Raw genomic sequence first — 25767 nt, forward strand, 5'->3', positions numbered from 1 at the left:
TTGTGTTTTGGGAATAGATAACTTGTTTTCTAGTTTCACAGGCCCAGAGATGGAGAGGAATGTTGCCTTAAGGTTGGATCGTACCCAGAGTCTCACTTATACCTGATTTAGATGATGAGGTTTGGAACCTTTGAGCTGATAAAATTAAAGTGAGATTTTGAAGTTGAGTTGATGCTGTAATGGTTCAAACCTTTGGGGGTATTGGGATGAGGTACATGTGTTTTGCATGTGGGGTAGATGTATGACTTTGGGAATCAAAGGGTGAATGATGCCGCCCAAAAGATATGCACATCCTAATTCCTGGAACATGTGAGTATACCTTAGATGGCAAAAAAGAAAAAGAAAAAGGACTTTGCGGTTTTCAGATATGATTAAGGTAAGGATTTTGAGATGGGGAAATTATCCTGCATTATTAAGGGGACCCTAGCTGTAATAACAAGTGTCCTTACCTAAATTTTTCTTAAAGTTTATTTATTTATTTTGAGAGAGAAAGTGAGAGAGCAAGCAGGGGAGGGGCAGAGAAAGAGGGAGAGAGAGAATCCCAAGCAGGCTCCACACTGTCAGCACAGAGCCCGATGCGGGGCTTGAACCCATGAACCATGAGATCATGACCTGAGCTGAAGCCAAGAGTTGGACGCTTAACCGACTGAGCCACCCAGGCGCCCAATAAACGTCCTTAGAAGAGGGAAGTAGAAGCAGATTTCATAGACAGAATGGAAAGCAATGCGACCAAGGAAGCAAAGATTCAAGTGATGTGGTTATAGGCCAAGCAATGCTGACAGCTGCTAATGTAGGAAGGTGACAGATTCTCCCCTAGAAAGAGGAGCATAGCCCTACTGGCACCTTGATTTTGGTCTTCTGGCCCCCAGAACTGTGAGAGGATAAATTTCTTAGGTTGTAAGTCACCAGGTTTGTGGAAATTTATCACAGCAGCCACAGAAAGCTAATGCAGAGGACTTGGAGTATATTTGGTGGTTCTTGGAGAGATTATGCTTGGTGGCTTTCAAAGACATTTTGAGGGTATAATTAGGATCCATTGGAAAGACAAGGCTGGGTATAGTGGTAATTCAAGAGTGAGTGGTTTGGAGGTATAGTTTTGGGCTGCAGAGTATGCTTCAGGGGGTACATGGAGAGTGCTTTGGAGTCAATATGGGGTGTTTGGGGTGCATATTGGGGGTAGATGGGAGGGTGATTTGGAAGTGCTCTTTGGAGGTTAATGGTTTTATGGCTGATTGCAGATGGTTTAGGGGAACAAGTTGGGGGTAGTGAATGGCAGTTTATTCATAAAGTTTGGGAGTCCACGGAGGGTGGATTGGGGGTACTGCTTGGGATCAATGAGCAATAGTTTGGGGATACATTTTGAGGGATGATGGAGGGTGGTTTGGGGACACAGAAGTTTAGAAGAGTTTAGAAGTGTGTGGTGGCTGACAGAAGGCAATTTGGGGTCCTGCTTGGGGGTCCATTCGGGGGTGACTTGGGGTGAGGGGTTCCAGCCTTATCACCGAGGGGGCGTGGCCTCAGTACAGGAGCGCTTCACCGCCCTCGAGAAAGCGTGTGCGCACGCGCTCCCAGCTGGTTCACTCCTGGCGCTCCCAGGGCAGGAAAATCGAAGACCCAAACTAGCGCCTGCGCACTTGGTCTCCGCCGCTGCTGTGGTCTTGCGCCCCGCCCCCGTCCCCCCACCTCCCCCCAGGCTCGCGCTCAGCGGCGGCGGTGTTGGTGCCGCCGGGAGCGGACGGACCCGAGGTGAAGGTGGGGGGCTGGGGTCCACCGCCCGCGGCCGAGTCCCCGCGCCTCTCCTACCCTCCCCGCGCCCCCCGTGTGGCCCCCACTGCTAACAGTCGCGCGGCCAAACGCGGCCCACGGGCAGGGCGCGGAAGGGGAGTAGACGCGAGGCCGGGGACGAGGGGGGGGCGGCGAGGGAGGGGCGCACCCACCACCCGTCCTGGCCAACAGCGACCCCGCCTACATCGCGGGACGGGGACCCTCGGTGAGTAACGCCCGCTTGGAGAGGAAGGGAGGAGACAGGGCGGGGTGAGGGCCCGGAAACGCCGGCAGGGGCTGTACCTGCGTGCGCACCCGCGATCTCTGACCCTGTGGTCTCACTCCCGACTCCTACCTGACCTGACTACATCTTTTCTTAACCTCAAGCTCTGGCCAGTCTTGGCCCCAGTACCTCCGCTCTGACCCCTGACCTAACCATGTTTAGGCCTGGCGTGATCCTCAATCCCTATTTTGTTCCCCTAAACCCAGTCCTGACCCCAAACCCCACCCAGTTCTTTTCTCAAGATCCTTGGCTTGACCCTGTTCCATCCCTGAAGCTCATCTTGCCTTGTCCTGATCATCCTGATTTCTGTCCTGATGCTTGACACGTCAGTTCCCTAAACTCTTGTCCCTGAACCCCTTCCATTCATGTCCTGCCCCCCTCACCGCAGTCTAATTCAGGTCTGTCCAGATTCCTGACCTCTGATTTCTAAACTTTCTCCCCATCTGTACTATCCTGGTCTCCTCCTGACTCCCCATCTCCATCCTGGCCCACCCCCTTTAGACCATACCCCTGTTAACTGCCCTGTCCCTGCCCCCAGCCCTATGCTGTTGTCTCCTGTTTTCTCTTGTCCCATCACTGTCCTCATGCCTATACTTCTTCTGTTCCAGTCTTTTCCTGCTCCTTACCTCCATCCTGAACCTGCCCTTTTTCCCTCTCCCCTACCTTGACTGGTGTCTTGGTCTGTCCTTCATCATGTCTTCTGATTATTCTATACTGACCCTGCCTTGCTCTTCTCTTTTGTTCCTTGCTGCCCCCTACTTTTTCTCTTACCCTTCTTCTGAACCTCACTCCATCCCATCCCCTGGCCAGTGTCTTGGCTCTTTCTCTGTCCTGCCTCCCAACCTCCATCCTCCAATGACTCTGATTCTGTCTTGTCTCCTACACCCCTTCCTGCCCTCTCCCTTTCTGTCCCAACCCCAGACCCCTGTTCTACCCCTTACCTTGCCCCTCCACCCTGTTCAGAGCTCTCTTTTCCTAACACCCACTTTCCATCTCCTCTGAGCCTAAAAGAACTGGGGTCCCATTATACCCTGCCCCTGAACTTGGAGATTCTGATGTTCCCATGATCTCAAGTTCATCCCAAATGCTTCTCTCAGCATGAGCAAGAGCAAGCAGCCTTGTGGGCCCTGTGTGGCTAAGAGGGTTTTCATATGTGATGTCCCTCACCCCCACCCAGTGATCTCACACAGAGCTTGCATTTGTCTCCCTGCCCCGGGAGAGCATGGAACTGTTCCTATGCCCCCCACCCTCCCCGAGTGTGAAAGAACACCCTAAATTATTCAGTGACTCTGGGAGTCTGTGTGGTCTGGATCATGTTTCCAGCCTTGCTAGGTTGGGGGCTGTCCCATGTCCAGGTGGGGCGGGTGGCAAGCAAACATAGACGGGTGGGGGACTCAGGAGTGTGTGTGAATCTTCTGTGTCATGTTACCCCATCTCCTAGTCTCAATCCTGGGTGTGCATGATCTGGAAAAAGTCCATTCCAGGCCAGAGGCTTCAGGGCTTCGTGGCGAGGGTGTTGGGAGTGGGGGCGGGGGGTTTATCCCCCTTCTCTTGGCTGTATGCAATACAAATTTTGGTGCTAAATCCATCCCACCTCTGTGGGGCGTGTGTGTGTAGGGGGTGGTCACTGGGTGTTAGAATCAGGCCTATCCAATAGTGACAATAACAACCACAAGAACAATACGAGCTTCTCTCTCTGAATCTCCTTGATTCTGAGGACAGGCAGGGAGAATGTGGAGAGTGAGAAGATAACGTGTTAATTCAGTTATGTTTTGTTTCCTCCATTTGTCATAGAGTAGTGAGATTTTGAATAATGAGATACTAGACCCATCTCATTCATCTAAAACATTTATCCAAACCTATTAATAACAACACAAGCATCCTTCATTGTCCCAGTGTCTGTTTGGCACCTGACTTCTGAGAGGGAGAGCTTGGGTAGTTCAGACAGTAAAAGATACCAGGTTATCTGGAGGTTTTTTGGTTTTGCACTTTACACAGTGAGTGGGGAGGTGAGGGACAATGGCCCCAACTAAAAAATATATTCAAATAGATTCATTTCCCTGAGCTCCAGTGGCAAGAGTTGGGATAGTAAGAATACCGTGTTGTGTGAATATATTTGGTTCCTGCATCTTGCCTCGTAAGGAAAGCTCAGAGAGTAGTGGGTGCCAGCTCTATCTCAAAAGTGCATCCAGATCCATTCAGCTCCTGTATATGGATAGTGAGTGTTCAGAGAATTGATCTGAAGATGTTTGGTTCCTGCATTTTTGATGTTGAGCAGGGAGAAGTCAGATAATGAGGGAAAACAACTCTGTTTCAAATATGCCTGGATTGATAGGGAGGGTTCCATGTCTGGGTAGCAGGTAGGGAGGGTTTGGAGGCTGAGGGATACGAGCTCTGTCTCACCAGTGCATCTGAATACATTTAGTTCTTGATTTTGGATAGTGAGAATTTGGACACATTTATTTGATGAACAACAGCTCTGCTTCAAATTTATCAGGTACAGCACAGGGATACCAGCTTGGTCTCAAAAAATATGCACAGACACACAGACACACACACACATTTGATTGCTGAGTTTGGATTGAGAGGAATAGTTGTAATTATGACAGTTAGGGCACCTGAGTGACTTAGTCGATTAGGCATCAGACGTTGGCTCAGGTCATGATCTCATGGTTCGTGGGTTCGAGTCCCGTGTTGGGCTCTGTGCTGATAGCTCTGAGCCTGGAGCCTGCTTCAGATTCTGTGTCTCTCTCTGCCCCTTTCCTGCGCTCTCTCTCTCTCTCTCTCTCAAGAGTAAATAAACATTGAAAAAAAATTAATTGTGGCAGCCAACACACATCAAACACTTACCAAGGGCCAGTTACTGTCCTAAGCAAGTTTTAAGTGTATTAATTCAAGTCATGCTCACAACAATCCTGTGAAGTCCATACTGTTGTTATGATCCCCATTTTACACATGAGGACATTGAGGCACAGAGAGGATAAGTGACTTGTCCAAGCAGTCACACAGACATAAGTGGCAGAGCAGGGTTGAATCCCAGAGTTACCACTTGCTACCCCTACATGAGGCCACATGAGGTTCAGGTCCTGGCTGGGGTAGGGCCTAGAGGTTGGCCATCTTCCAGGCTGTTAGAAGTCGGGGACCAGGGCAACGATGTGTGCGGGTGATTCTGCCCTGCCTGTCTGCCTGGCCCAAGAGGTCCAGTTACCTGCTTTCCCCTCCTTACTCCTGCACCAGGCCACCTCTGCATGAGCTTATTCTTGTTGTTATCAACTGTCATTAATGACGTGATGTGAGTTTCCTTGTACTTTGAAATGCCTTCCAAAGTGACTCTGGCTTTGTTGGCTATGTAACCATTGTTTACCCATTTTACAGATGAGGAAACCTAGGCCTTGCTATTCATTCTACATTGCCAGCTAGATACCCTTGTCCCTCTCAGCTCTGGTTTTAGAACTGTCCTTCTTCCCAACATTCTTGGTGTCCGCCAAGAGGCAGGAGAGGCCACAGCTGAGGGGACACTCCCCGTCAACACCCAGCCACCTACCTTATGGCTGCTGCCTCCACCAGCCCTAAACAGTGAAGCAGGGAGAAAGGGGGGTGGATGAAAGGGGCCTTTGTGTCCCTTGCCGGAAATCTCACCCCCAGGAAGAAAGGTGGGCAGGGTGACGGGAGGCTTCAATAGCATGTGTGTGGGGCAGGGCGTTGTTGCTGATACAGAGCTCCCCTCCAGGCTTGGCCCACCTGCCAAGTGGGGAGGGAGGTTTCCTCACTCTGCTCTTTCACATCACAGCATGGGCTGCTGCAGGGGCCCGGGTTGGGCTTGGGCCCTGAGGTCACAGAGCAGATGGTCCCAAATGGAGCACAGGATGTGTGGTATGTGCCGGGGCAGGCCAGAGCCCTCAATTTCCTTGACTCCTGGCCAGAAATGCCCACGGGGGAGGAGTGGGGGAGAGCCAGCCTGGATGTGAAGAAGCATGAGCCCCCTCCCCACTCCTCCTCCCTTGCAGGAGTAGCCTCTGTCTGCCTCCAACCCAGGACCCGGCCCCCTGAGTTCTGAGTCCACCCGCTCTTAACGCCTCTGTGATCAGAATCAGACCTCTTCACCTGTCCAAGCCCCAGCTTCCTCATCAGCAAGCTGGCTATGAAGAGGTGGGTCTGCGTCATTCTCCCAGGTTCGTAGCGACCAGGATGGGTGAAAACGTGTGTTTTGTCAGTTTGCTGGGATGATTTCTTCCGGAGGTGCAGAAGGTGGTCGGGTCTTGAGACCCGGTTTTTCCTGGGAAAAGTTGACCTCCTCTGTCCCCAGCTTGGGAAACTGTTACCCCAGTGAGGGTGGCGGTTGTCCCAAGACCTTATCCCACCCCAGCCTTGCCCTGGGAGGAAAGGGTAGGGGCCTCAGGAATGTGGTGCTCGCTGCCAAGAGACACACGCCAGATTTACATACACCTGAGGCCTCCTGTGTGCTTAACAACGCCCCAGAACTCCGTCCCCCAGCTCCAAGGTCATAAATACCCTTGGGTGGGCAGGGTCTGACGTGGGAACCTGGGTAGCACCAGGGGCAGCCCCACTCCCACTACCCTTAGCCCTTCTTTCTTGGTTCTCTGCTAGGTGACTAGGGAGAGCAGGGCTGTCTGGGCTCTCTTCTTGGCCACGCTGAACGCCTTGAAGGGCCCTAGCCCTTACACTGCCCCTAAGGGTGTCCTGAGCCCTGGTGACAGGCAGGCAAGGGTTAAGAGGTATGGGCTGGCCCAGTCCCTGGCCAGGTAGGCTGGGCTATTGCCTAGTGGGAGGCGGCCTAGGCATCTGCCACTGGCTCACTGCTCACTGCCACTACCAGCTGGAACAGGGCCTGGTTGAGACAACTATTTTGTCGAGGTACTTGAGGCCACCCCACAGCACCTCTCTGGCGTTGGTGAGCACCTGGGAACAGGGGGCCCAGGGGCAGGGTAGGGGAAGAAGGGTCTAGGGTGTACTGAGGCCCCCTGTGGGAGAAAGCCAAGTCTGTGCAAGAGGTACAGCGAAGAAGGAGGGCCCGAGTGGAAGAGCAAAGCCCAAAATGCCCAATTTCCTTTGCTGGCACGAAGCCGATTCCTTGCCGGAAATGAACAAGGGGAAGGGTTGGGGGAGAAGAGAAGCCAGAGTCCCCCCTTCTCCACTGTCCTCCCTACTTCCTCTCCCCCTTTCCCCTGCCCTGGGAAGGAGCATCTGCCCTCCTGCAACCTGGGGCCTGGCCCCTCCAGCAAAGCCCAGACTGGGCTGTTGAGAAACTACTTCCTGGCACCTGCCTGCCCCCAGCCTGTTCACCCAGAGTGGGGGCAGGGGGGCCTCCAGGGCAGTGTGGGGAACAGTTCCAGACACTGGGAGTTTGTGCTCTGATTGGGACAAGATATGGAAATGGGGGTCCCACTGAGAGTGTTGGGGTGCCACCCAGGTGAGGTGTCTTGGTTGTAAACAGTCATTAAGGCCAGGAATTTCTTTCTCGGCTGTGGTGTCAGAAGGGCAGACCTGAAAAACCTGCTGGGCCCGCCTCTGGGTGTGTATGGGGGGGGTACCTTCTGCAGCTCTCCTGCTGTAGCCCTTCCTGGGACGGGACTTAGGAGCTGGTGTGGGGGGTGGTGTGGGGGACGTTAGGGAAGGGGACTGCTGGAATCCCCCTTTTCACCATCTCCAGGTGGGGCTAGGGGAGTTCCGGACCCCTAGGCAAATGTGCAGAGGGGAGGCAAGTGGAGGCAGAGGTTTGGGAGCCAGGTGTGGAGGTGTGGGGCGTTGACCCTGTGTCTCCCTACCCAGTGACCCTGTGACTCAGTCCTGAGCTATGTCCCCAAGGTCAGGCTTACAGGGTGGAGTCGGGGTTCCTGTCTGGACCCCGTTGATCTAGGATGCAGTGAGCTCTCAGGGAAAGCAGGCTTAAGGAAGCCCAGTGTGGGATGTGGGGGGAGGATTAGGGGAGCCCTGGGAGAGTTCCTCAAACTCAAATGGGGGTTGGGGAAGAAGGAGCCCCAGGAGCTTAGGGACAGAGGAAGCTGAGCTGGGACCTCAAGGAAACCACACTGTGCTGGGCAGTGTCGGACCTTGGAAGCCGGGCATTTGAGTACCTCTCTGCAAAGTACGCGTTGCTGCCTGGGTGTGCAAAAAGCTTGAGAGACTGATCCCTGTCCCTGAGGCTGAGGACAGAGGACCACTGTTTTGTGGAGGTCATACAGACTCTATGGGGCCGATAGGAGGACTGCCAAGAAACTAGTGGCACCATATTAGCCAGTCGACCACATCCCCCAGCGTACATATGGGGAAGGAGCTTGAACCCACACCTCCTTGGTTGCCTGGGTCTTCTCCACAGCTGGCCACCATGTCATGAAAAGCTGGGGATTAGGTGGGTATGGGATGTCTGTGGCCTCATGAGGCCCTCCCAGTTGCCTGCCGCTGAGGTCAGGCCAGGTGGTGGGAGGTGATGTCACCTGGCTACCCAGCTGGGGACCAAGCAGGATGTGGGAGGGAAGGAGCAAACTCCAGAGGAGGGGATGAGGGCAGGGCTGGCAGCCAGCCAAGGCAGGTTCTGTGGTCAGCCAGGGTGTCTGGGAGCAGAGAAGGAAGCAGGAGGCAGGAGGCTTGTTATCTGCAGCTATGGACTCTTCTGATCACAGTTCCTGCAGGGCATCTTCTCTGTGCTGGGTACAGGACAGGTTGGGGTGGGGAGAGGGGCTGGAGGGGTCCTGGGGCTAAGGAAACACTCCCCCGCTGCATCAAGGCCACAAGATGGAGTTGGGACAAATAGAGACCCACAGATCTGGGCTAGATCCCTAGCTTGGCTACTTTGGCATTCTTTCATTTATGCAACAGACATTCATTGAGTACTTGCTACATGCTCAGAAGTGTTCTGAGTGCCAGAGATACCAAAAAAAAAACCAGGACAGATATGTTTCTTGTCTTCACAGATATGTAAAGGAGGCTCAGTCTCTTGCTGGACAGCAGTTATGAGGGGACATAATGTAGGGATCCACCTCTGGAAGTGACATTTAAGCCCTAGAATGTGAGAGCCAGGGGCCAGAGAGGCAAGACATGAAAAGAGCACTCCAGACAGCCACAGCCTGAGCAAAGGCCCTGAGGCTCACTGGACTGGGAGCTTATGACGAATTAGTGGAGTTAGAACAGCTCCAGTGAGGGAGAGTCGGGCCAGAGGGGTGGGCCTAGGCTGCTACATCCTTAACCATGGATGTTATTTCACCCCTCTGTGACTTACTGTCTTCATCTCTAAAATGGGAGCAATAATCACAGAACTGCCATCACAGGGTGGTTGTAAAGATTAAATGTGGCATGGAAGGTAACTGTTCCAGGCACCCAGGTGCTCAATAAATGCCCACTGTTGTTATAGTTGGCTGAATCTGTACCCTTAACTCTCCCTTCCCAGGCAAGACTCCTGACTGTGGCCCATGGACCTCTGAGGAGGCGTCGTAAGTCCGCCCAGCTCCCCGCTTGCTGTGCTCCCACTCAATGGGAAGGGAACCAAGGTACCAGGGCCAAGTGGGTCTGGACACTGACACAGATTTCTGAGAGGGCAGGTCAATCAGGTGGGTGGGGTCAGGGTCCCCCTTCTTCCCAGCTGGGGTGTGGGAAGTTGGGTAGGGGCAGGGGCTGGGGGAACACAGAATACGCTTCCTTAACGGCCCCTGTGTGTTACTGCCAGGCCTTGTCCAGCCATCAGCCACGGCCTCTCGACAGCACCAGGATGGAAGTCAAAGGTCAGCTGATCAGCTCTCCCACCTTCAATGCCTCAGGTAGCTGGCTTGTTCCCCTTTTCTGCCTCTTCCCCTGCTCTGAGTCACCACCTGCCTACTTGGAAAGGGTTGGTCCCTGGCCCCACAGCTGTGCCAGGGTGCCCTGGCTGATCTTTGCTCTGAACTTTGCTCCTTCTGTGTCCAGCTGCCCTGTTTGGAGAGGCTGTCCCCCAGATGAAGTCAGAGCGTCTGCGGGGGCTGCTCGACCGGCAGCGGGCCCTACAGGAGGCCCTGAGCCTGAAACTTCAGGAGCTCCGCAAAGTGTGTCTCCAGGAGGCGGTGAGAGCCTGGCCCTAAGAGTGCCTGGTGGGTGGGGCGGCGGTGAAGAGACGGGGCCACTAGGTAGGTGCTGAGCCACCTGTCTGAGCTGTAGATTCCCTGTCACCTTGTAGCTTCTCAAAGCTCAACTTAGACATCTTCAAATCGGTAAAATATGGCAGTGCAGGCCTGCAGTTCCCTATCAGCAATTTGAAATCCAAAATGCCTCAAAAATAATGGCTATTTCCAAAATCTGGCAGTAAAACCCAACCTGAACTGACAAGGGGTGAGTTTTAGTTTTGATTTATTCCTCTTGGTGTGAACATCTACCTGGTTTGCCAGAAATGATCGTGTGGTTCAGAGCATGCAGCCCCAGGCCCTGAGGGGGGTGTTACGTATCATGCAGTATGTAGACTGTGTCACGTTTACAAAAAATAAGAAATTCTGGATTCCAAAGCAGGTCCCCCTACCTCCCATGCCCACTGCCCCAGGGATTTGGGCCACCAAGGGTGGCATGGCATGCTCAGCATCACTGCGCTCTTAGTAGGACACCTGTAGCTTCAGGAGTCGTTATTGTTTTGCCCCATTCCCCCAGCTAACCCTTGGTAGTCTCTGACCCCTGCCCCCACCAGGAGCTGACTGGCCAGCTGCCCCCCGAGTGCCCGCTGGAGCCTGGTGAACGGCCCCAGTTGGTCCGCCGGCGGCCCCCTGCGGCCCGAGCCTACCCTCCGCCGCACCCCAACCCAGCACACCACTCCTTGTGCCCTGCTGAGGTGAACAGATGGGCTTGGAGAGCAAGATGGGGGTGGGACGGGTGCAGAGGAAGAGGAGCCTAGAGGAAGCCAGGCAGGGCTGGGGTTGCATCCAGGGGAGGGAGAGGCTGAGGTGAGGAGGGAATGACTTGAGGGAGGTGGGTTCTGGCTCTGAGGGAGGATGCTGGTCCTCGTCCGTGATAAGCCTCTCACCCTCAGGAAAATGAATATGTCTAGTCTCTTAATCGAGACAGGCCCTGCCTGCAGAAGAAATGAGCTCCATCCTAGAATAGCACCGCCCCCCTCCCCCACCTCAAGTGGAGACAGGCTGTGCCCGCAGTGGTCCCTGTGCTCAGCCATTTCCAACATTTGGTCCTGTCCCACCCTCTTGGGTGGGTCCCACAGGAGCTGGCTCTTGAGTCGCTGGAGCGTGAGGTGTCTGTGCAGCAGCAGATTGCGGCCGCCGCCCGCCGCCTGGCCTTGGCCCCTGAGCTGAGCATCGAGCAGCGCCGGCGCCGGCGCCAGGTCCAGGCAGACGCGCTGCGGAGGCTGCATGAGCTGGAGGAACAGCTTGGGGACCTCCGGGCCCGCCTTGGCCTCCCGGTGCTCCCACCGCCGCAGCCCCTACCCCTGTCCACAGGGGCAGTTATCACGGCCCAAGGAGTCTGCCTGGGCACGCGCCTCGCTCAGCTCAGCCAAGGTGAGCTGGGCCCCATTGCCCCCGGCCCCCATGGTGAAAGCAGAGCATGGCATCGGCTGAGGGACACGGTAGGGGTGGGGTGGGCAAATAGTGAAAAGTGGGAGTGAGGTGGATCTTAAGGGACCTGACTTGTAAGAGGAGTTGTGATGAACTGGCTCCACAGCATGGGTGGGGCCGCTGGGAACTAGACCACATGGCACCAGGAGAACGAGGAGCCGAGCCTCAGGTGGTCTTGGACTCAGGTGAAGGTGGGTTATTGGGAAGGAACAGGGCAGGGAGGAGACCATCCAGTGGTGTAAGGGGATGGCACCCAGGCCTTGTATTGATAGGCCTGGGTCTCCCCCTTCTCACCTATAGAGGACGTAGTTCTGCACTCCGAGAGCAGCTCCCTGTCAGAGTCTGGAGCCAGCCATGATAATGGTGAGGACCTCTGTCCCCCCACAGACCCATCCATCCTTTGATGCTCAGCCCCCCCCCCTCCCTCTTCAACCCCATCTCAGCCATGCCCCATCCTCTCATGGGGCCCCTGTCTTTCTTGCATCACCTTGCCCAGCTCATCAGCCCCAGTTCCAGCCCCATGTATTAGCCCCTGCCCAGCCCGCTGCCACTGCCTGTCTCCCTGGCTCCTGCCCTTTGCTTTGCCTGCAACCCATCTGGCCCCCTCTCATTGACTTCTCCCCCACTTTCTGCCTTCCTCTCAGAGGAGCCCCGCAGCTGCTTCCCTCTGGCCGAGCGCCCCTCGCCGCCCAAAGCCTGGGACCAACTGCGGACAGTGTCGGGGGGCAGCCCTGAGCGGCGAACCCCATGGAAACCACCGCCGTCAGATCTTTATGGGGATTTGAAGAGCCGGCGGAACTCTGTGGCCAGCCCCACCAGGTGAGGGTGAGCCCCATCCTTCCCCCAGGAACCAGGAGCAGGATCCTGAGCCTGGGGCTGGCAGGAGGGCCTGCTGGTGGGTATGGTCTCTAACCTGGCCCCTGACCTGGGCCTGCCCATCTCTGTCTAGCCCCACACGCTCGCTGCCCAGGAGTGCCTCCAGTTTTGAGGGGCGAAGTGTGCCTGCCACCCCTGTCCTCACCCGGGGCGCTGGCCCCCAGCTCTGCAAGTAAGGGGACTGTGAGGGTGGGTTCGAGGACTAGAGGAAGGAACTGTTAGTTCTAACTATGAGAGCATTATCAAAGGGCATGGGATGTGAGAGGCTGGGCTTTGAAAGGTGTATTTTGGTTAAGTCATTTCTCTTTGAATCTTTGCTCCTCATTTGCGAAGTGGGCATAATACCTGCCTCTGAAAGACACTGTAGGCACAGTAAGTTCTGGTTAACATGTACTGAGCATCTACCATCTGCTGGGAATCCATGCTTTCCAATAGGTGCTATTGCTGATCCCATTTTACAGATGAGGAAACTGAGGCACAGAGAGGTTAAGTGACTTGTTAGTAAACTGAAGACCTGGTGTTTGAACCCAGGCAAGTCTGACTCTAGAGTCTGTGCTTTTAAACACTGTACCCTTGTGCTTCTTAAATACTTGCCAAGTGCCTGCTTCTCCAAGGCTGTGAACAAAACAAAGTCTGGGTCCTTATGGCACTTGCATCCTGTGACCGGTGGCTGTTGGGATGATAGTTTCAGGTGGTTCATACACATGGGGGGGACAGAGTTCAGGAAGTTGAATTCCGGACCCAAGGATCAGCACCCCATCGTGGAGGCGGTGGGGGGCTATGAGACACATGGTAGTAGGGCTGAGGGTCACGTGTGTTGGGAAGAGCCCTCTGCTGGCCTTCCTCTGCTAGTACTTCCTCTCCAGCACTCCCCTGCCCCTGCCACAGGCATCTCCCTTGGTGTTGGCGCTGATACCCCCCATATGTCTTCAGTCCCTCCACCCCCCAGCGTCAGACAGAACCTCTGCTGTCTTTTACACGCCACTACCTAACACCTTTATACTCATGGTTCCTAATCCTGGGTCCCTTTGGTGCAAGTTGAAGGCTCAGGAAGGGTTGAAGTACGGTGGGCACTTGGCCTGATATTTCTGACCCTACTCTTGTCACCCCCACCTCTGCGTTCCCAGACCCGAAGGCCTCCATTCTCGCCAGTGGTCCGGCAGCCAGGACTCCCAGATGGGCTTCCCCCGGGCGGACCCGGCCTCCGACCGTGCCTCCCTCTTTGCAGCCCGCACCCGCCGCAGCAACAGCTCTGAAGCCCTACTTGTGGACCGGGCGGCTGGCGGGGGAGCTGGCTCCCCGCCGGCGCCTCTGGCTCCCCCTGCCGCTGGCCCCCCGGTCTGCAAGAGCAGTGAGGTGCTGTACGAGCGCCCCCAACCAACCCCTGCCTTCTCCTCCCGCACATCTGGCCCCCCAGACCCTCCCCGGGCTGCCCGGCCTAGCTCAGCTGCCCCTGCCTCCCGAGGGGCCCCCCGGCTCCCACCTGTGTGTGGGGACTTCCTCTTGGACTATTCCCTGGACCGGGGCCTGCCCCGCAGTGGTGGTGGGGCAGGCTGGGGGGAGCTGCTGCCTGCGGCTGAGGTCCCGGGACCCCTCTCCCGCCGGGATGGGCTCCTCACCATGCTTCCAGGTCCACCACCTGTATATGCAGCTGACGGCAGCAGCCCCCTCCTCCGCAGCAAGGATCCCCACACCCGTGCTACCCGCACCAAGCCCTGTGGCCTGCCCCTGGAGGCCACCGAGGGTCCAGAGGTGCATCCCAACCCTCTGCTGTGGATGCCCCCGCCCACCCGTATCCCCCCGGCTGGTGAGCGCAGTGGTCATAAGAACCTTGCCCTGGAGGGGCTGCGGGACTGGTACATCCGCAACTCGGGACTGGCCGCCGGGCCCCAGCGCCGGCCTGTTCCCCCCCACATGGGCCCACAACACCCACCCTTCCTCCATGCCCGCTGCTATGAGGTGGGCCAGGCGCTGTATGGGGCCCCCAGCCAGGCGCCGCTCCCGCACTCGAGGAGTTTCACGGCACCCCCTGTCTCCGGCAGGTATGGGGGGTGCTTTTACTGATGGGTAGGGGTCTCTGGAGGCAGATGGCAAAGGTGTCCAGGCTGGGGAGCAGCCAGTCATGGTAGCTAATGACTCAGACCACGAGAGAACTAGCTGCGGCCTCAGCACAGGGTCTAACCTGCATGAGTCCGCGGGGGCTTGGTGGAGAGGGGTGTCTTGGGCCCTGGCAGCAGCAATTTTCCACCAAGCCATAGAAGAATTGTAATATTGGAACAAAACAGTGCATGTCAGCTGAAAATGAGCCTTGAAAGCAGGGTGCTGGGAGGAAGGGCCTCCCGGGCCCCTCGTTTTTCTCTTCTTCCTTTTTGCTGTGCTCCCCATGCTTGCAAGCCCAGACGTGCTCTCCTGTGTCTGCCTCCGCCTCTTTAACGAGCTTCTTTTCCTCTCTTTCTGTGTCTTGTTTGTCTTTTCCTCTCTCCTCTATCTTGCCACCCTGTCTGGATTCCTGCTACCCCTTCTAAAGATACTACGCGGACTTCCTGTACGCTCCGGAGCTGAGCGCTCGTTTAAGTGACCTGACGCTAGAGGGGGAGCAGTCCTCCAGTTCTGACCCCCAGACCCCGGGGACACTGGTCTGACCCCTTCTGATACGCTCCTTGTTGGCCTGGGCACGGCTTTAGTCTGGGGAGCACACAGCTGACCTCGCTGAACCCTGGGGTGTGGTTGCTCTCAGTCCTGGGGGGTGCCGAACCTGATCTTCCAAGGCCCCTGGCACCTTGTGGACCCACGAAGGTGTCTGACACCCTGTTTCCCCTCTCACACTGTGCTGGGAACTGGGGCCCTCAGCCAGCATAAAAGAGGGAGGATGGTGTAATGGGGACTCCGAGCCCCTTCTTCCATTTCTGTTTACAGTTGTGATTTAGATATTCGCTGTCTTCCCCCAACGCTAGACGTTTTATAAAAGGGAAACTGTGATCTCGTCCTGGTTGGGCTCATTCCTGTCCCCATGCCCAGCCTGTTCCATTCAGGAACCCCCTCCACAAAACGGATCATATAGGGTCTCAGGGCCCTGTTTGGGGCAGCCAGGAGACTCTGGTGTGAACAGAACCCCCTGCCACCCCCCACCAGGGCAGTTATTGGGGAGGTGGGCTCTCTGCCTGCCATTGGAAAGACTGAAGTCTGGGTAGGGGGCTTGGGTTCATTTTCCTACCCCCAGGGGTGCCGGAAGGAGCCCCAGTCCCTGTCTGCCTGTCTGTGCCCGCTGCCTCTGCCCACAGGACTAGATGGCCCAGCGTTTGGTGGCAGCCTCTGCCCTATCTATCCCCAGTCAGGAAGCCCTGCAGGAGGGGCTAGAGGGCAGAGCCATCGGGTGTGTTGTGTCCTGGGATGCTGCGGTGGTGGAATCTGGCATCTGGTGGATGCCAGTAAAATCCTCAGGTGACGTCTGGCCACAGGCTACGTCACGTCTTCCTTGGCTTTCATTCCATCCACCACTTTTTAAATCTATACAAGCTGTGTTTTCTATGATACCTATCTGTGACTTTCTGGAGCTGGGGGTCCCCCTACCTCCTTTACCTGGTGTTAAACTTTTCTTTTTCTACCAATGGACCTGGGCCCAAGACACTACCCACACTGGAAGGGGATTTCTATAATAAATGTGTAAACTGAACCCATGTGTTACTCCTCTGTCTGCCTTGCCTTGGGGGCCCACACCTGTAGTTAAGACCAGATAATATATTTTTATGACTCCATGTGATAAGAAATAGAACACTGGAAACAGCCCGTGATAATACCATCTACTTTGGCTTTTCTTGCTGTGATGTGGGGTCACATGTCTTCCTGTCTGCACTCAGATTGCTGGCCTGCCCTGAACAAGAGTCCTCAGTAATACAAATGATAGGAAACACCCTGCCCTTAACTACCTTGTGTGTTAATGCCACGCCAGAGATAACAGGTTCGAGGGAGGAACTGAGAGCTCACCCCTTCAGTCCATGTATTTGACACAAAAAGACCTAGTCAGAGTCTAGCAGGATCAAAAAGCAGAAGGCCACTTCTGGCCATTGAAATGCAGACTTTACCCAGGAGGCCCAAATCGGCTTGAGAGATGCAACAGTCTTTATTGTTGCCGTAACACTGATACAGATGCCCCATTCCAGGTCAGGGCTACCCCCACCCCACCCCTTGGTCCTCATAACTGTGGGATGTTGGAGAGAGGAGCAGAATCACTAAGCAGAGCTGGAGAGAGGCAAGTGGGACTGGAGAGGGTTCGGGTCACCTGGAACCAAGGGTTTGACAGGGTCAGGATGCCTGAATCCTCTGTCCTGATGGGGGCTGGGAACACTTGGGTCCTGGGTTCAAGATTTGGCAATGCCCTGATCTGGGTTCAAAGCTGGGGTGGGGGTCTAGAAAAGCCTTAGTCCAGGGTTCAAGAGAATGCCTTGGGCCCAGATCCCACCTTTGGCGCTGAGGGTGGGAGATGGGTGGGTCCCAGACTGGAGGTGGGGGAGTATCACTGGGTCCAGGGTTTGAGGATGGCCATGGATGCTCAGGTATCCAAGCCCTCAAGTTCAGGGCTGAAGAAGAGTCTGGTCCCCTAGGTAATGGGAGCTGATCAGGGGGAGGGTCACAGATGTCCTGCTTTCTGAACTGGACGGGGCCCTCTATTTCAAGGGCTTGGAAAGGGCTCTGGGTCCCAGTACAGGGCCAGGGTGGGGGTGGCATTCTCCAGGTCTTGGGTACAAATCCTAGACCCCTACGATCCAGCCTCCTGCTCTTGTCCCAGCGCCTCCAGTAGCAGCCCCATTGGCGTCCGCTTGAGACCAATACTCTCAATCTTGTTCTCAATCTTGTTCTTGAGGTTCCGCAGGCGCAGTGAGGCGTGCACCAGAATCACTGTGGGCAGTGCCGAGAGGAGTGGGGTCAGTGGGGTGAGACATCAGCTTTAGCCAGTGGGGGGACCACGGAGGGGAATTGGAGCACAGGCAGGCCAACAGAGTCTTAAGTGGCCAGGATGCCTCTGATCTTAAAGTGTGGCTGAGTACAGAGTTTTGCAGCTGGGGCGTGGCCAGGGAGGGCGCACAGCAACTGGGACGTGGCTGGTGGAAGACACTTAATACCAACAGGGAAGCCAGAAAAGGCGGTAGTTAAAGAGGGGCGTTCCCAGAAGAAGGAAGGCAGAGCCAGGGAAGGCGTTTTGTGAAGGGGGTGTGGCCAAGTGCCCGCCTGGTTTCTCGGCCTCTTCTCAGGGCAGGGAAGGGCTGCCACTGTGCGCAAGCGCTGGCCGTTTTCTCGGCCGTCTCAGGGTAGTGAATACTCACGAAGCACAGGTCCGGCGACGCCTAGCAGGAAGGTGCAAGCGCTGCCCGCGGCCCAGAGAACAAGGAGGCCGAAGGCAAGCACTGCGGCCAGGCAGGCGGCCGGGTGGCTGCGGCGGCAGCGGCGCACGGCTGCTTGAGTCTCTGCCGCCCACACCAGCACGCCAAGGGCCACCGTCACTACCAGCGCGCTTAGGAGGGTATGCAGCGGGCGCACGTACCTGTGAGGACAATGGAACTAAGCTAGTCCAGCAGACGGGGAGAGAGCTGCCCAGCCTCCAAGCCTCCTGGACCACCGTCCACTCAATCCCGGACCCCAGGAGCTTTGGTTCTCCTCTCTCCGGATCCTCCAGCCCAACAAATAACTTCCCCCAGCCCTGTCTCCCAATAGGTCCACCCTCCAGGATTTCTGACTCCCAGGAGTCCTGTGGACCCTCGTTTCTTTGGTGTCGATCCTACAGTCCCATCTTCCTTAGCTCTTCCGCTTCAGGCCTTCCCATCCCGCTAGGCCTCCAGGCTCCCAGCTCTTTCGTTCCAACCCTTTCCCCGCAGGGCCCATCTCCAACCCCTCAGGCCCCACCCCAACCCGCCCCTAAATCCACCCTTGGAGCTAGGCCTGTAGATTCCTCTTCCAGGCCTTATGTCTCTATACATTTCCCTCTCCCCGGGCCCAGAGTCCTTACAAGAAAGACATCCTTCCAGACTTCCTCCCCTTCAGATTCCCCATCCACTCCCCACTTCTTACAGATCCCTCTCTCCATCATTGCAAGAACCCCTTCAGGCTTTCAGTACCACTCTTAATTTCCAACCCTGCCCAAGTTCCCAGGGGTTCTCCATCCTTCTCTGCTCTCAAACCTTCCACCCCTGGGTCTTCCCTCTTGGTTCAAGTTCCCCAAGAGGTACCTGCTCCTGGAGCGTTCCAATCATAGCCAGGATCTCCTCCAAACTAGAGCCCCCACAAGCCCACCCTCCCAACCCTTCAACTTGACCACATCCCTGTCCCTGTATCTGCCCAAAGTCCTCCAGGGCTGCCTTAATCTGGGGGCATCACTCACATCCGTCTCCCCTACCCCTACTTTCAGACCCTTTTTATCTTTAGGTCCACCTCGATACCCAGTTTCCCTCCAGTTCCACATTTCTCCATCCTCTCAACCCTCTATCCCCCTCAGGCCCTATCGCACCCAAGGCACTCCTTTTAACCATGTTGACTTCCTTCAAGTCCCCCCTCACCTGTCCCGTAGGCTTTCCGTTTCTAATGAACTCCCCCTTCCAGCCTTGCATCCCCCTCCCGTTCCTCAAAATACCGCGGGTCCACCCTTCTTGCCCTGAAGGCGTCCCTAGCCAACTGGCATCTCCCTCCCTCCCTCACCCGGCCAGAGCGAGTGCGAAGCCGAAGCACAGAAGGTAGTTGGTTTGGTAGTAGAGGAGGTTGTTGATGACGCGGTGGCACCATCGCTGCCGGTCGTAAGGATCCGGAGCCGCCAGACGCGCCGACCCCAGAACGAAGTCGTCCAGGGCGCGTAGCGGTGGCAGCCGCACCTCCGACATCCTGCCGGTCGAAGTAGCTGGACCAGCCCGAAGAGCGGCCGGACTACAACCCCCGTAACACCCCGCTGCACCGCGAGGGACACCGGGAAATGGAGTCTGGACCGAGCGGCTGCTACGCTCACCCCCTAAGTAGATTGGGCAGCGGCAGCAATGCATGTGACCGGAAATGCCAACAACACGTCGGGGCTGTGAGGCAGCAAGGGCTGCCGGGAAATTAAGTCTCCGCCGCCCGCAAGGCGTTCCCACTCACCCCCGGGTGGGGGCGCCCAAGCAGGTAGTTCTGGACCGTGCTGATGGCTCAAGTCCACGGTAATCAGACATTCGAGGACACGCAAAGAAAAACAGGGACTGTCAGAAGGACTTGGGTAGGATGCCACTTCTTTCCGGTCAGGGTCCAAGAAGGTCACACCTACTTGGAAACCCCTGCAGGGCCTTTTCCACTACATCTCCTCCAGGCCCCACCCATGCCCCCCAGGTCCAGCCATAAATACTATTAAGGGCCTTTTATTCATATTCACCACATCAGAGATATCTCTTTCTGGGAAGGTTTTTTAATCCCCACAGGTTGAATTAGGGCACTCCCTCTGGGTCCCTAGCAGTCGTCTCCAGGCTGGGAGCCCCAGGGGGTCTGCTGCCTCCCTGCTTCCCTAGCCTGGCCCTGCTGGCACACAGTCACCAAGAAGTGCTTGGGCGAAGTGAGCTGTCTTGCACTGCCGAGTGGAAGGTGGGCACCTGCCCCACTAATGCTCGCTGGCTGGTAGCTTTCACAGTACTCCTGACCCCCTGAGGGCTTTGCAATCTGCCACTGCAGGTCCCTCGCACAACCCACAGGGTCCTTAAAAGTCATCGTCGTCACAGATGTCAAGGTACACATCGAAAGCCTCTCTGTTGCAGTTTCCATCAGGAGTGAAGACATATTTGTGGAAGGTCCCATCTACGCAGATAGCTAGAAGAGGGGGGAGGATGGGCAAAAGGTTAGAAGCTGCGGAAGCCACACACTCCAATCCTTTCAGGTGTCCTATGGCCTAGGGTCTACCTCCAGACCTTTGTCCACATGCCATCCCTGTGATGATGGAGTCGAGCCACCCACTCTAGCTTCCCATGCCTTAAAATTCCTTCAGGTCCAAATTGCAGGACTTCGCCCATGCAGTGCCCCCAGTCAAGGGCTATTCCCACTCACCAATGACAGAGTTGACGTTCTTGGAAGTATTGCGACCGAAGGCGCAGATGCAGGCTGACTCGGCAGGCACGGTGAAGCTCGCCAGGCTCCACTGAGAGTCCACGTACTGCCCAATCATAGGCCCCACCTTGCCCACACGAGCCAGCCTGCAGGCAGCACTGGCTAAGCCCAGGTGTGGTACATGGGCAGGGGGACTGGGGACATGGCAGGGCAGGGCAGGGAGTACTCACGCGGAGCGACGGTTGAGGCGGGTATCTTTGAGAGCAAAGATATGGACCGTGCCCTTATCACTGGAAGCGCAGAGGAAGGAGGAGTCATGGCTGAAGTTGATGCTGGAAGACAGACCAGCAGTGACGCCCATGTGTCATGTCACATGGGGTCACCAGCCCGCCACACATATCCTGTGCTCACCAGTAGAGAGTGGCAGGGTCAGTGCCTCGGCGCAATTCCACCAGTTTCTCCTTGGATTGCGTGTCAAAGAGGCGAATAAGGGTGCCTTTCTGAGAGGCCGAGGCCACTACAGTGCCTGGCTGGTTCAGAGACACGCAGGCCACGTCACTCTGATGTGCATTGATCGTAAATGGAGCAGATGAAGTACCAGGCTTTGTGCTTGCCAGGTCCTGTGGTGGAAGGAGCAGTTTGGGCTTGGGGGTATGGGAAGCAGGGGCCAAGCATCCACAGGGGGAGCCAGCCCACCCACCTACCCACCTACCCTTGCCCACTGGATGGCTCACCACAAGTTGCAGACTCCCACACTTGTGTCCTGGGAACACCAGCAGTTGCTTCTCCAGGCTGGGGCAGAGGTCACAGAGCCCTAGGGTGTGAGGATGAAGTGTCGGGGTTGGGGGGATGCAGGGGCCAGGCAGGGTCTCAGAATGGACAGAAGCAGGATAAGGGCCAAGACTTTGACCTTCCATGATATATATTACCCACAGAACCCTCGGGGAGCTTGCCCTCCGCAGTGCTCCCCAGCAGTGAGGCAGATTCTCCACCTCCTGATGCAGCTGCGGCAGCCCCAGGAGGCCCAAGGATCCCTGGCACAGCCAGCCATGTCCTTACTGGGTGTTTCTGCTCTGCTATCTGGGGCACCTGGGCGTGGGACAGGGCTTCGGGTGGGGACAGAGAACTGGCTAAGGGTTGGAAAGATGGACTGACTGGAAATATGAACATCTGTCAACCCATCTGAGCATCTCTGCACAAAGACTCTCTCTCTGCCCCTCTTTCCCCATTTTCCGGTGTGCCCCTTCCAACCTCTCATTTCTGCCCCTCTGCCCCATCCACTGCCTCCTGACCTCACACCTGCACATCTGGGTCCTCTCACCCTTGGGGTTGTCCCGGGTGTCAAACTCGAACAGCTTTCGGGGGTTGTCGGGAAAGGAATACACGTAGATGCGGTTCCTCAGCACGATCACAATTCTGTGGGCAACACACAACACAGGATGGCCATGAGGGGATGGCGGGATGCCCATGCAGGACTAACCCTCTCGCCTGCTGTGGGGACCTCCTACCTCCCCCACCCCAGTCCTCCTCAGGCTCACTTGTCATGGCGCATGCGCACAGCCAGCACTGGCTTGGTGAAGGTGAACTCCAGCACCAGCTTGTCCTTGGAGTCCTTGCCCTCCCGGGCATCGTCCCAGATCAGCACTGCTGGGCAGGTGGGTGCGTTGTCGGGGCCAAGGTTTAGGGTGAGGGGCAGCCCTGGTGACACAAGACCCACCCCTACTCCCCATGGGACCTCAACCCACTTGCTTAACCTTTTGTTAACACCCAGCGTGGGCTTCATACGGCATGAGCACTTGTGGATGTGATTTCTGAGAATAGGTTTCTAAAACTGTTACATACTCATTTACAGATGAAGAAACTGAGGCTTGAAGAGGTTGAGTATCTTGGCCAAGAACCTCACTGCCCATGAGCAACCCAAGCAGGGACTCACATTCAGGACTGTAACTCCCATTAGTAACTATTTCTGCCTCCAGGGTCCCAGTCCGTACCCCTAGAAGATTTCTGCGATGAATCCTCGGGCTCTGTGACTTGCCTAGGGCATCTCTTGCCATGTCCCAGTGGGATCAACAAAACCCTTAGAACAAGATGTCTCCTGAGGCTCAAAGCAAGAGGATACTGGGGAGACAGCACAAAGATTTTAAGACCTGTTGGTTGTGTGACCTTGGAAAAGCCACTTAACCTCCCTAAGCCTCAGTTTCTTCATCTGTAAAATTGGGGATAACAATACTTCCTACCACATGGAGTTACTGTGAGGATTAAATAAGTTAATATATATAAAGTGCGTAGAACAGTACCAGGCTTATAGCAAGTGCTCCATAGGTAAAGACATGGCATACAGGAGGCATTCAATAAGTGTTAAGCGAAGGCAAAACACCAAGCTTCTCAAGCGATAAGATCCATGACTTCCAAGCTGTAGGCCTCACTGTGGGACTCTGAGGTGCTCTGACATCTTCATCTGCCAGTGCCTCGGGGTGCCTGAAGGAGGCCAGGATTCCGGGGAATCTGGGCCAAGGGCGGGATGGGATGAGGGCACTTACCTGAGATCTCTGAGAACTTGGGGCTGCTACCACCACCCACCAGGGCCAGCAGGTTGGAGCGGTGCAGCATTTCCACCAGGCCCATGCTGCCCACCTGCTCATGGTCTGGACAAGGACCAGGATGTCAGTAGGGGTGGGAGCCAATGCCCAGCCCGTCCCTTCTGCCCATTGCCCCTCCTCCACCAATGGCTCACCCAGATGCCCCTTCTCCATCAATGGCTCCACATTGTAGATGCGCACACCTGTCTCCATGGCGCAGCAAAAGCAGCCTGGGGAGGGGGGGATTTGGGGCTGCTTCAAAGGATGCCCAGGTGGAAGCCATGGCCCACCTCTGGCCATTCTTTCTGTCCCTCCCTCCAATCCACAAGGGTGCAGGCACAAGCCTCTCTCACTTTGGTCTTGGTTGAAACGCAGACTGGTCACTCCTCGAAGTGGCTGCTGAGTCATGGTCCAGGACTGCTTCCCTGGACACAGATGGGGGTAGGGTTGGGAAGAGTCCTGGGGTTTGCCCTTCTCCTAGAACTCCTGTCCCCAGTGGATTTCTTCTTCCTCCTCCTCCTCCTCTGCCACTTTCTGCCGCCAGCAGGACTGAAGAAAACAAAAAAGAAAAAAGAGGGATAGTTCTGGGGTCTCCACACTAATCTCCTAAGATCCCAAAGACAATGGCCAGGAACTTCCCCATCTTCTCACACTTGGATGAGCCCAGCTCCAGCCCTACCCTGACCTGTATTCCCCATTTCTTTCTTACTCCGTAGCCATCAATGCATGTCAGGAAGTAATGGGGGTAGAGGGTTAGTGATATCTCTTCCCCACCCCCAGCCAATCCTGGCTCTAATGCCCCACATGGCCTAGAACCACTTCTCATCTTCACACCTGGACCTAGCATCCAATTCCACCTGTCAATAAGCAGGGAAATGGAGCTAGGTCATCCACTTCTTCCCACACCTCCCTGACCTGGCCCCGAGACCTGCTATGGTTGGTCCATCACCCACAGGACCACCTCTCCTCATGCCCTCTGAGGCTCCCAGCCAATTCCACCATCTCAGAGCCCTCTCACACCTCCCCTCCTCACAGGCTTCTCCAAACCCCTTCAGGATCCCATGCCTAGCCCCAGATGACCTCTTCTCATGCCATGCTAACTTCTGCCCAACCCGGGTCAGCCTGGATGTTCCCCAAGACCTCCTTATGCCCTAAAGACTCTACATCAGATTCCCCTATCACTCCAAATCGCCCACCCCTGGAATATTCCCTTCCATGTGCTTTGCTGTCATTTCCTCCAACATAGACTGACTAGAACCTACCCCCAGGAATCTCATCCCCCTTACATTCTTCCTCCAGATTCTCTATCCTCTCCCCAAACACCCTGCCCCAGGGCACCCCTCCTCCATCAAGACTCTTGCCCAGGACATACCTCCCCAAACCCCTACCTGGAACAACTTAACCCAACAAGACGCCTGCCCCGGACCCCTCTAAGATTCCTGTCCTAAAAGCCCCCACGCTCTCTTCAAATCCCCATCTCCCCAAGACCTTTGCCCAAGCACACCCGTTCCCCATCCTCCAGGAGCTCAAACCTACTTTCCGCCCTTGTACCACCTCCACCAGACCGCCTCACTCTCCAAAGACTCATTCTTTGGACAGCCCCACCTTTCAAGGTCCCTTTTTCGGACCACCATTGCAAAGACCCGTGCCACCCAAGAACTTTGCTCCGGGATGCCTTACCTCCCTCCACTTCTTCATGTCCAAGACCGCCCTTATACTCCTTCCAACACCAGCACTAACTTAAACTCCTTGTCCTAGACACCCCCCTCCCACCATCCACCAAAACCTCTGCTCATGGAACCCTCCCGCTGGACCCTCCTCCAGGTTCGGACCAACTCTGGAATCTTGCCCCAGTTTCCCGCTGCCTGCACTGACCTGATCTCCGCGCGTTCCCGATTCCAACCCCAGCCGTCGGTGCCGCCCGCGGCCCGGTTTTCTGACCTCCCGGGCCCTGACGCCCGGCTCTGGTGTTTACATCAGGTCTCACTTCCGGGGGAGGGAGTCTGTGACCGGAAATGACTCATTTGCGACCGCAACCCTCCTCCCCTGGGTTCCAGGTCTTTGGAGCAACGCAAGCGATACTGGCGTCCTCCGGGGAGGATGCTGAAGGGCCTGTCTGAGGGAGCAGAGGAGGGTGGGCGAGAGGGAGCCCTTCCTTCGCGGAGAGGGAGCCCTTCCTTCGCGGAGAGGAAGAGGGCCGAGCATTCCCCCGCTCTGTCCTGCTCTGAGGGCGAAAGGCGTCAACTTTCTGGGCTAGCAAGATTTGGACCTCCAAGGTGGGCTAGAGGGGCCTTCCTTGTTGGAAATACTAGTCCTCCCAGATTTCTAGAGAGGCGGGGGGGGGGAGGCCCGAGGCGGGGGCGGACCTGGAGACCCGGTAAAGCTGCAACGCCTTGCCCAGGGGAAGTCAGGGATGAGATTCCATACCCTTGCTTGGTTTTGTTTACAAAATGAAAAGGGGGTTTTTAATGGTAAGACGTATAATGCTTCCTGTGGAAAAAGAAATCAAATACGTACATACTGGAAATACATTTTAATTCAGCTTTTAACGTTTGAGGTAGTTGTGGATTCACGTGTGGTTTGGGGAAATAATACAGAGAAACGAGATGTACTTGTAACAGTTTCCTCCAAAGGTAACATGTAACATTATAGTAAAATATTACAATCAGGTTATTGATAT

The 25767-nt window shown here is 55.8% G+C and overlaps 3 protein-coding genes across 7 annotated transcripts; 1 reads left to right on the forward strand and 2 right to left on the reverse strand.

Annotated features, from left to right (window-relative positions):
- Window positions 1-1726: 1726 nt before the first annotated feature.
- Window positions 1727-16132, forward strand: CCDC120 (coiled-coil domain containing 120). Of its 3 annotated transcripts, XM_047076227.1 has the most exons (12): window positions 1727-1990; window positions 5838-5920; window positions 6055-6196; window positions 9453-9552; window positions 9729-9819; window positions 9965-10098; window positions 10710-10850; window positions 11235-11529; window positions 11887-11949; window positions 12231-12405; window positions 12536-12634; window positions 13590-16132. In XM_047076227.1, exons 5-12 carry the CDS (start codon window positions 9771-9773, stop codon window positions 14524-14526), a joined length of 1893 nt encoding a protein of 630 aa, XP_046932183.1. In that variant the 5' UTR covers window positions 1727-1990; window positions 5838-5920; window positions 6055-6196; window positions 9453-9552; window positions 9729-9770; the 3' UTR covers window positions 14527-16132. The 3 variants fall into 3 exon arrangements, with proteins under 3 accessions (XP_046932183.1, XP_046932184.1, XP_046932185.1); XM_047076228.1 differs by lacking the exon at window positions 5838-5920; XM_047076229.1 differs by lacking the exons at window positions 1727-1990; window positions 5838-5920; window positions 6055-6196; window positions 9453-9552 and having other exon boundaries at window positions 9733-9819; window positions 13590-14504; window positions 14990-16132.
- A 426-nt stretch (window positions 16133-16558) lies between these two features.
- Window positions 16559-19770, reverse strand: PRAF2 (PRA1 domain family member 2). Its single transcript, XM_047076234.1, has 3 exons — window positions 19150-19770; window positions 17784-18001; window positions 16559-17358 (listed from the first exon to the last, which is right to left on the reverse strand). Exons 1-3 carry the CDS (start codon window positions 19482-19484, stop codon window positions 17219-17221), a joined length of 693 nt encoding a protein of 230 aa, XP_046932190.1. The 5' UTR covers window positions 19485-19770; the 3' UTR covers window positions 16559-17218.
- A 93-nt stretch (window positions 19771-19863) lies between these two features.
- On the reverse strand, window positions 19864-25063 carry WDR45 (WD repeat domain 45). Of its 3 annotated transcripts, none has more exons than XM_047076232.1 (11): window positions 24963-25063; window positions 23441-23636; window positions 23243-23317; window positions 23049-23153; window positions 22047-22152; window positions 21830-21924; window positions 21243-21322; window positions 20920-21128; window positions 20739-20840; window positions 20509-20654; window positions 19864-20274 (listed from the first exon to the last, which is right to left on the reverse strand). In XM_047076232.1, the coding sequence occupies exons 2-11, from the start codon at window positions 23493-23495 to the stop codon at window positions 20165-20167; spliced, it is 1083 nt and encodes a 360-aa protein (XP_046932188.1). In that variant the 5' UTR covers window positions 23496-23636; window positions 24963-25063; the 3' UTR covers window positions 19864-20164. The 3 variants fall into 3 exon arrangements, with proteins under 3 accessions (XP_046932188.1, XP_046932187.1, XP_046932189.1); XM_047076231.1 differs by having other exon boundaries at window positions 22047-22155; XM_047076233.1 differs by lacking the exons at window positions 23049-23153; window positions 23441-23636; window positions 24963-25063 and having other exon boundaries at window positions 22047-23013; window positions 23243-23261.
- Window positions 25064-25767: the final 704 nt, after the last annotated feature.

Source organism: Lynx rufus, unplaced genomic scaffold (genome assembly GCF_022079265.1).
Source record: "Lynx rufus isolate CCGP_SWC_20201006 ecotype Redwood Valley unplaced genomic scaffold, mLynRuf1.p SCAF_14, whole genome shotgun sequence".
In the NCBI taxonomy this organism is placed as follows: domain Eukaryota; kingdom Metazoa; phylum Chordata; class Mammalia; order Carnivora; family Felidae; genus Lynx; species Lynx rufus.

What these genes read in the sequence shown, in the direction of transcription:
- CCDC120 (XM_047076229.1), top strand. Translation starts at nt 9,771, where the DNA reads ATGGAAGTCAAAGGTCAGCTGATCAGCTCTCCCACCTTCAATGCCTCA. An exon ending in AAGTGTGTCTCCAGGAGGCG is followed by an intron (nt 10,099 to 10,709) that starts GTGAGAGCCTGG and finishes TGCCCCCACCAG; the next exon opens with GAGCTGACTGGCCAGCTGCC. An exon ending in GCTGGCCCCCAGCTCTGCAA is followed by an intron (nt 12,635 to 13,589) that starts GTAAGGGGACTG and finishes CTGCGTTCCCAG; the next exon opens with ACCCGAAGGCCTCCATTCTC.
- PRAF2 (XM_047076234.1), bottom strand. Translation starts at nt 19,484, where the DNA reads ATGCATTGCTGCCGCTGCCCAATCTACTTAGGGGGTGAGCGTAGCAGC. An exon ending in TTCGCACTCGCTCTGGCCGG is followed by an intron (nt 18,002 to 19,149) that starts GTGAGGGAGGGA and finishes TTGTCCTCACAG; the next exon opens with GTACGTGCGCCCGCTGCATA. An exon ending in CGTCGCCGGACCTGTGCTTC is followed by an intron (nt 17,359 to 17,783) that starts GTGAGTATTCAC and finishes CACTGCCCACAG; the next exon opens with TGATTCTGGTGCACGCCTCA.
- WDR45 (XM_047076231.1), bottom strand. Translation starts at nt 23,495, where the DNA reads ATGACTCAGCAGCCACTTCGAGGAGTGACCAGTCTGCGTTTCAACCAA. An exon ending in GTGCGCATGCGCCATGACAA is followed by an intron (nt 21,925 to 22,046) that starts GTGAGCCTGAGG and finishes TGTTGCCCACAG; the next exon opens with AATTGTGATCGTGCTGAGGA. An exon ending in CACCCGGGACAACCCCAAGG is followed by an intron (nt 21,323 to 21,829) that starts GTGAGAGGACCC and finishes CTCACACCCTAG; the next exon opens with GGCTCTGTGACCTCTGCCCC.